This window comes from Corapipo altera, unplaced genomic scaffold (assembly GCF_003945725.1).
Source record: "Corapipo altera isolate COAL_440 unplaced genomic scaffold, ASM394572v1 77b, whole genome shotgun sequence".
NCBI classification, from domain to species: Eukaryota; Metazoa; Chordata; class Aves; order Passeriformes; family Pipridae; genus Corapipo; species Corapipo altera.
The window spans coordinates 1239090-1248172 of record NW_020884933.1 but is presented as its reverse complement, the minus strand read 5'-3'; the positions used below and the strand labels follow the sequence as shown (position 1 = coordinate 1248172).

At 45.9% G+C, this 9083-nt stretch overlaps 1 protein-coding gene across 1 annotated transcript; it reads right to left on the bottom strand.

The window, feature by feature from the left end:
• Positions 1-6818: 6818 nt before the first annotated feature.
• On the bottom strand, positions 6819-8804 carry LOC113954909 (adenosine receptor A3-like). The gene is made up of 2 exons (XM_027659822.1): positions 8455-8804; positions 6819-7559 (listed from the first exon to the last, which is right to left on the bottom strand). Exons 1-2 carry the CDS (start codon positions 8802-8804, stop codon positions 6962-6964), a joined length of 948 nt encoding a protein of 315 aa, XP_027515623.1. The 3' UTR covers positions 6819-6961.
• Between the last annotated feature and the right edge of the window lie 279 nt (positions 8805-9083).

The window sequence follows — 9083 nt, the reverse complement described above, 5'->3', positions numbered from 1 at the left end:
CCCCTGTGCCCTGTTTCACTACCAACAGTCGTTGCCTGGTTGTGTTTGAAGTCGCTGGATGGGTCACACCCACCACTGCTGTTTAGAGTGGGGGATTAGTTGCAGGCACAGCGTGGGTTGGATTCCTGGTGTGGTCATGAAGGCTTGCAGGGATCACACAACTTCACAGAGACAAATTCTGGTGCTCAAACTGATCTCTGGGTTAGGATTCTCTGTGATAACAACCCACAGATACCTGCTGTCATTGCAGACGTGTTCTAAAATCGGTGATTTGTGCTGCCATTGACCTGGTCCTGGGCTTGGAGGGGCTCTGAAAGAATGTCCTTGTTCTCAAAATGAGCTGAAAACCCCTTTTTTCACAACAAAGCTTTGTGTAGTGATGAAAGTGTTTTGGTTCTGGGAAAAGAGTGATCTGGCAGGAAATATGTCAAAAGCTACCGGAAAACATGACTTCAGTATTAAGCTTAAAACAGGGAAATGGGTGAGTTTAGAGGGTGGGATTTTTCTGGATTTTCATAGGAAAAAAAAAAACCCTGTTGGTTTGGTTTTTTCCTTGTGCATCAAGAGAAATAATTCCATGTCTATTATGATAAAACACACAGAATAAACCTCTTCCATTTGGTTTCTGTAGGAAATTTTTCCCTGCAGGATTTTGTTACAACTCAAATATCCCAGCTGAGCCCAGCACTGACCTGTATAAGTTCATCCTTTGTGTGCTGGGCAGTGATTTATTTAGTACATGAACTGCAGTGAGCAGGGTGGGGGGTGCCCAGTACCCACTTCTTTAAGAATTGCTGCAATTCTCAGTGGGGGAAAAGTGAATTTTCTCCACTTTTCAATACCACAGCAAAAAACCCGTGTTCTTTGGGGCTCAGAACCTGACTTTTAAGCCAGTCTAAACTGAACCTGCCTTACTTTTTTTAGCTCAACAGTTCCAGAAAAGGCAGGTGCATAATTTCCTGTCTTGTGATAATTTAAATAAGAAAAGTGAAGTTGCTCAACTTCCACATTTTTGTAACCCCACGTCTCAATGACATTGGAGCTTTTAGCTGGTGTGACAGATTCTTTGCACAAAGCCAAGTGGCTGAACTGGTGTGCTGGCACCCCAGGAGTTCTCCATGGTGGGAGGTAAGATGGAGCTGCATCATTTCTTGTTCCTTTAGTTCTTGCAAACACGAACTGGGAGGTTTGGGGTTGGAAACTGGGAGCTCTTCATGGTTTGACTCCTTTGCATGTTGCAAACCCATGTGGTGAGAAATACCAGGGTAGGGATTTTGTAGTAGGCTGTCTTTATTAAAGACTCCCTATCTTTTAGCCCTGTCTTCAAGATTCCAGCCCCAAATTTGGGAAGAAACCATTCCTGCCTTGGTGGGAAGAGTCAATTTAACTTGAGAAGAGAAAACATCAAGAGGGGAATTTTTCAGAGCTGCTGATTATGAAAACATTCACAAAGTGGACTGGGTTATAGCTCTTGCAAAAATAATCCTGTGGGTGCTTTTTAAGTCCTAAATATCCTCCATTTTTGGGGGAAGAAGGCAACGTGCCCATCAGGGTGTAGTGACCACGTGTGCCAGGAGCAAGACACTGGGAAGCAGGATCGATGCTGAGGAACTGCTGGGTTTGTGTGGCTTTGTGCCAGTTTTATAAGATTCCTAAAAAATGGATAAAAACTAAATCAAGTCTTCAAGTTAAAAGTTTTGCTTACATACCTATGGATATAAATACATTTTTTCCTCCCCTCCTTCCAGCTTCTCTTTCTGTCCATTAGTGCTTGGAGAGAATGGGAGGCCGTTCCTCACAACCAGGTATTTTAGTTTTTAAGCAGTTTTTTTTAGCTGCAGTGTTCTTGCCTGAGCTGATGTTGTCCTGACCCAAGGGCTGCTGTGGGGGTGTGTGGAAGAACTGCATGGCTGCCAGAGGCTGCCCTGAGACAGTAATGACATGAACAACTGCATTTTCCTGTCTGCTGGTTCCACTTTCAGCCCCCTGATAGGGAGAATTCTACACAAAATAACACTGCCCTGGGCAGACACGTGCCTGAATGTAGTTCTTGTTGTTTGGAGAAATTTATATGTTTTAAAACCAGTTTTTGATTATTTTTTTATTCTGTTCCAGTTACACCCACTTCTACTACTTCCACTGTCCCCACCACCATCCACACCACCATCCACACCACTGTCCACACTGAATTAGAAACTTCACAAGTTAAATGCTGGTTTGAGAGGTAAATGCTCCACCTTTATTTCCTGCCTCCAAACCCTGAGACTGCAGCCTCCTTCTGCAAGGGAGGGGGTTTATGTCATGTATTTGATGTCCTGGGGGTTTAAAAAGTTCATTGCAATTTTCTAGTCTGTGCACTAGTGATGCTTAAGGCAGATATGCACCTCTTCATCTCATACTGCTTGGGATAAATGTGTTAACACTCCATGAAGTTTGGTGAATTTGAGCACTGCTGATGCTCCAACACCTCTGTTAAAACTGGGGCTTCTGACACGATTTTCTGTGTGTGAACAGTCGTGAAATACTGTACATGTCACTGGCCTTCATCTCTGGCATCCTGCTGACTGTCCTGGTTTTTGCCATCATCTACCTCTCCAGAAAAAGTGAGTAGCACAGTGGAGGGAGTAACAGCAGAGTGGTGATAACTACAGAAGTTACTTTGAAATTTCAAAATTGTGTCTGCCTTGAGTAACTCCCGCGTTGATGAACAGGTCACCCCTGCCAATAACTCCTCAGGGGCTGTTTTCTGGGAGAATTAACTTGACCACTGATGAGCTGGGGAGGTTTTTGTTTGTTGTGGGTTTTTCTCATCCCAACCTTGGCCACACTAAGTTCTCAGTCCCTTTCATCCTGGCCACTTCCAGCAGGTGGGCAGGGACTTGGCAGCCCAAAATGCCCACTTTGCAGGGCAGGTGTGTGACAGATTTCACAGGTTATGTGTCTGTCACCTACCACTGAGCCCCTCCAAACACAGTGCAGACAGCTGAGGCTGATATCCCTCTCCTTCCCAGATTGCAAGAAATCCCACCAAAATTTACAAGGGGAAGTTTGCTTCCAGGCAGCACCTGAGGAATGTGCCAGGAACACCCAGGTAAAGGTCACAACTCTTATTTCTAACCCTTGATGAAGAGACTTCACGTTCTTGACAGGGTGGTGAATATTAATTTGGGGGTGGGAGGGAGAAAAGTCACTTGCTTGAGAGACTTGAGTGTTAGTCAGGAGTTCTTTTGACTAAGGAAAAGGGCTTTCTTCGGGCATCCAAGGCTTCAGCCTGTGTTTATAGAAGTATAGGGATGTACTGAGGAGGTCCCTGGACAGTAGGAGGAAAAATACAGAGCTGAAACACCATATTATACTCCCCATGTATTTCAAGGGTTTAACTAAACCTCTGATTAGGCAGTTCAGGAGAAATCTTTTTAGAAGGCAAGGATTTCTGCAGTTTGCCTTTGTGATATTAATTCTTTGGTAGCCCCTGAACTTGAGACTTGACCCAGGATCCTGAGCCTGACTAACCACTGGCACAAACAAGCCTAGTGTATATTAATTTCCCACGTGTAAGGACAGACTGTTTATGGTGTGTGGTGTTGAGGACAAACTAAAAGTGGTAAATTCCTGCTGACAGGCAGTGCTTAAACACTGTAATGTTTGTGGCTTCTCTCCCATCCTCAGAACGAGGTTACCTACAGCACTCTGGTCTTCCAGCGGAGTCAGACACCACTGGCTGTGTGATGATGAAGTTCCAAGAGAAATAAAAATGTTTTTTTCCACTTTCTGAACGTCAGAAGCCACCAGAACGTTACACCAAGGCCTGCAGTGCCCTGAGGGTGCCAGCACTGCCATCTGTAACATCAGCTCTTTTTATAGTTACAAGGGGAAATTCAGGTCTCCCGTTCCAAACCGATTGCCAAAGGTTGTGGGCAAATTGAAGGTGGTTTGGGTTTTTTTTTTTTTAATACAGTATTTCCTCATCTGTAGAAATCTCCCTGCACTTGTAAAGTTTCCGTTACTGAGCTACCAAAGAGAACTGAGAAATGGAAATGTTTCTCTGCATCTATCCACATCTGGGCCCTTGTGTTTCCCTTTTCTGTCACCAGCCATGGCACTTGGCATATTTTTCTGATTGCCAAGTGCTCTGATTAGTTATTTTCTCTTATTGAAGTGATGACAGTGAAATGTTTGTGTGCAAATGCTGCTTCCTGGTCGGGTCCTGTAAAAGCAATGCACGATCACAGTGTGACAGCCAAAATCTCTCATTCACGTGTTATTACCCACGATGTTCTAAACACGTTGTGAAGAGGGAAAAATCATCCCATTTGGCATCAGCTGGGGAATAAGTTATCATGAGAGACTCTGAGCAGCCACGGAGAAGCTCCTCTGCACGTTCCCACGGATGGGAGGTTTGTTGTTCCCGGGGAGTTCGGGGATCTCCAGCTGCTCAAGGCTGAATGGGAGGGATATTTCCTGCTGGCTCAGCCCTCGGGGCCTCAGAAACCTCCTTGTTTGTGGTCACCAGAGAGTGCCAGACTCTTGCAGGTACTTCTGTTTTCTGAGAACGCTGATATTCGCATGCGTGCTGTTCAAACACTCCTCCAGAGGGATCTCCAGGGCAGGACAAGTGTCCTACAACCTCCTGTGAGCTGCGGCCGAAACATCCGAGAGGCTTCAGAGGAGCGATGCTGGATGTGCCACCTGATGGCAGCACCAAGCCGTGCCTGGGCTGGGTTTAATTCCGCTTAAACGCGGGGCTCTGGTGCCTTTCCAGCCCCGCTCAGCAGAGCAGGGGCTCCACCTCTGCCACCCTCGGTGGGTTGTCCTGTCTCCTCCTCCCGGCAGCTGCTGGAGGTCCAGGGGACCACGTGAAAAAGTGTGGCTAAAACACTTCTATGTTCTGAAATTTGGTGTGTGGTGGTGTGGGTCAGGCCACAGACTGTTCATGGTCTTTGCTGTTATCTGCTCTCATCTCAGTCGTGGCAGTTTCTTCAAGTTCTATTTAAGAGAGAAAAATACCATATTACTCTTTAGTATTTTTAGCTGTGAAGAGATTCACAAGGGATGAGTGTGGTTTGTGCACAGTGTTTTTTAATTTAGTTCAATTTTTGTTTAAAATTAATAACAGTGTTACTCCGCTGCCTGACAGAGAAATAAGGTCTGAAGATTTACCTGGCTTGAACAAAGGTTACTCCCCCACACCAGTAAGTTAGAAAAACAAGGGAAGGTGGCTCACCACAGGCTTCCCCCTCCTCTAGCCCAGCTCGGGGGTGTTGGGTTTTCATGCAGGTGTTTTCTCACTGAGACTCAGCAAAACCATTTCATGTCCACTGTGAAATGCTGCCAACCCCAGCACAGCCCTTGTGTGTGTGTACCTGGGGGGCTGAGGGTGGCACAGCCCTTGGGAGGTGACACAGAATCTCTTTGTTGTGTGGCTGCTGCTGAGCCCCAAACTCATCCCAGAGCATCCCTCTGACTCTCCTTTTTTCCGTGCCAAGAGCTCTGTAGGGTCACACACAGCTTTTAATGGCAACCACCAGCAAATAAAAGTCTTAAATAAAAGTCCTGTAGCTCCAGGAATTTGTGACAAGTGCATCTGCTAATCAGAACAGAGGATTCTGTGTCCTCTGTTTCTGGCTCTCCCATTTTCACTATTTCAGGAGCTTTCTGCTCAAAGTGTTTGTGCTCTTCTCTCCCTCAGGACAAGCTTTCACAGCAGGAATGTGTCTGAGTGTGTCTGTGTCCAGTATAAATTGTCCAGCTCTAGGAGGGTAAGTGGACACAGCTCATGGGTTAAATGGTGCTGTGAAGGATGCATGGACAGCAGTGCCTGTGATGTTCCCTGGCATTTTGCAGTTGACATCTGGTTGCAACGTCAGAAGGGAGAGCAGGGCCAGGGAGCTTGTTCTCAGAAGGCAGGATGACTTCCCCTGCTCTCAGTCCCCTCTCTGTTCTTCCTCCCGATCCTCGTACCTTGTTCCCTTGGAGTTTGGCAGGCAGCCTGCCAGGAATTTGGTGCAGTGTTGCTCCCTCTTTCCTCAGTTCACCAGAAACACATCAGCAAAGTCCCCCGTGCATCGTTCTCACGAATAAATTTCCTGCCTGTGAGGTGGGACCTGTTTTTCTGCTGAAAGCAATCGCTTCCATCACTGATCATTAGAGATCATGTACCAAATTCTGATGTACTTGTGCAGTGCCTTCCTTTGGCTTGTTTATCTATCAAGTTGAACTGTGTAACGAGGCAGAGCTTTGGCCTGGGACAAGGGTTGCATCAGATAAGAAATGAGATGTCTGGTCTCAGCTAAAGGAGCAGATGCCAACGCTCTCTAAGATAAGTAACAGGATGATGCACTCCCTTTTCTGCTTTATCTGGACTACTTTTATTATTTAAAGATGGACAAGAAAGTAGCCTGGCCTTTTATGACCTGTTTTCAGTTTGACCCATGTTCCTTAAAAAGGGGCTGTGTCAGCTGTGGTGTAATAATTAGTGCCATTTTCGTGCCATCCTAGGCAACCAAAACTCTGCAGGCTGGTTTGTTTTGATTGTCAGGGGAGGATTCAGCAGGCTGAATCAACGTAAAATCCATCTAATAGTTATTATTATTCATGACAATGTGACAACCCTGGCTGCAGCACAAGTTGACCAGACTCAAGTTTTAGTCTAAACGGACAGAGAAGACAAAAGGTGTGAAAACAGCCAGTGAGGTTGTGAGCTGCTGGATTACAAACAGCAAGGAACACATTTAGCCTGTTTTTCAGTCAACTCTTCAAAACCTTATGTTAAAAAAAAACCCAAAAAACCCCTCAACACTAGACAGTACTTCCTTCTGTATTTTGAACTTATATAATACAAAGACATATATTCACATACAGCTTTAGGGTAACCTTCAGATCTACATGTTGCTTCATTCTCCCATGAATTCCTTAGCAAAGCCAAGTGGTTTATCAGTTGCCTGGTCTATACAGTCTTAATTTATGACGGTGGGTCTGTTGTTTGCTCTGTAAGAGCCAGGTCTGGTTTTTTGCACAGGATATAGGTCCTTAAAATCAAAAGGTACGTGCTTTTGAACTTCTTTATCTTGCAGGCGTAGACAATGGGGTTCATGGCAGAATTGGCGTGGGATAACAGGATTCCCAAGTACATCCAAAACTGGGGGATCTGAGTCTCAGGGTAAAAATAGGAAATGCAGTTTATAATGCACAGAGGCAACCAGGATATTGCAAACAGGAAGAGAACGAGCGCAAGAGACTTGGCCATCTTGAACTCCTGCCCATAAAAAGCTCCAGCCCCTCTCACGCTGGTCGTGCCTTGACTCAGCTTTGTCCTGATGATGTGGAAGATTTCAGCATACAGGGCACACATGATGAGCAGGGGGACAAGGATCCACGTGAAGAAGCCAAAATACACCATGTAATCCATGCTCATCACGGACATGAATCGGCACCGGGGGAGGTTGGAGTCCCTTGACTTGTTCCAGCCAAACATGGGGACAAATGCAACCAGCAGGGACAGAGACCAGCACAGCCCCAGTGCCCACCAAACTCTTCTCTCTGTAGTGATTCTTTTGTACCTGTGGGGGAAGAAAACCCAGGCTGTGTTAAACGGGAGTGTTTCAAATAGTAAAGGATGGTTTCAAGCACTCACACCTTCAGATACTAAAGTTTCATTATCAGAAAATGGAGCATTAGCTTTTCGGTTTGGTTTTTTTTTTGGGGGGAAACCAAATCTTATCTTGAGACAAGACCCAACCCTACATTTGTAACAGTTACATTGCAGCATCAGTAAGAATTGTGCTTAACTTCCCCTGTTTATAACTGGATGTTTTCATCCATATTATTTACTGTTTCACTATGATTTTAGTGCTTCTCTTGCCAAGATACTGCTTTGCTGCTATTAGCAGTTCTATCTTATTTCTCACCTTCTTTGGGTGTACCTTCCTCTTTATTTCTTTTTATGCCACTTGAAGGACTAAAATGTTGTTTTGCTCTTCAATTTCATAGGCCCTTTCCCTTGAAATGATAATTTCTTTGATGCTTGAGGTTATGCTTTGCATTTTTAGTTTGTGTGCTTTTCCACTCAAATATAAACAGCAAATGACCCAAGTTTACCCTTAGTGTGTTTGTTACTACTTCTGTGTTTTCAGCAAACACTAAAGACCTGCCTCAGAAACCCTAATAATAACTATTAGATGGATTTTACATTGATTCAGCCTGCTGAATCCTCCCCTGGCAATCAAAAAAACCCAGCCTGCAGAGTTTTAGTTGCCTAGGACGGCACGAAAATGGCGCTAATTATTACACCACAGGTGACATAATAATTTGTGGTGTAATAATTTTTAAGAAACATTAAAGGCCAGGCTACTTTCTTGTCCATCTTTAAATAATAAAAGCAGTCCAGATAAAGCAGAAAAGGGAGTGGCATCATCCTGTTACTCATCTTAGAGAGCGTGGAGGTGCAGCACTCACCTGGTCGGCAGCTTCACTCGCAGGTACCTGTCGATGGCGATGGCCAGGAGGGAGAGGATGGAGGCGTTGGTGAAAACCACCATGAGGCAGCACATGAAGAGGCAGGTGTAGAAGTGCAGGGTGATGCCCAGGCTCACCACGATGGCCAGGGGCACCACCAGGATCCCCACGGCGATGTCGGCCAGCGCCAGGGAGGCGATGAAGTACAGGGTGGTGTTCTGGAAGGCGGAGCTCAGCCTCACCACCCAGATCACCAGGACGTTGCCCAGAGTGGCAAACAAAGCCACCAAGCACTCGGTGCCGATGTAAATGCCGTCCAGGCTGCTCAGTGCCAGGCTGTTGTTTGGCATGATGGTGTTCCCACCCTGGCCTGAGCTGCAGGAGGAGACACAGGCATGGATAACCCCGTGTGGGATTTGCCTTCAGTGGCTGGTGCTCAGTCGTTCCAGTGACTTCAAGGTGCAAACTTCTTTCAGTATTTCACGTCCTCCGTGCTCAGGCAGCAAATCAGGTGTTGCCTTCCCACAGAGCTGCAAACTCCTCAGCACCCAGGAGCTGTTCCCCTCTCTGGAGACATCTCCTGAAGCTCACAGCTTCCCTTCGGCAGCATCGTGGCACTGAAGTGCTCT

What these genes read in the sequence shown, in the direction of transcription:
- LOC113954909 (XM_027659822.1), bottom strand. Translation starts at nt 8,804, where the DNA reads ATGCCAAACAACAGCCTGGCACTGAGCAGCCTGGACGGCATTTACATC. An exon ending in CGAGTGAAGCTGCCGACCAG is followed by an intron (nt 7,560 to 8,454) that starts GTGAGTGCTGCA and finishes CTTCCCCCACAG; the next exon opens with GTACAAAAGAATCACTACAG.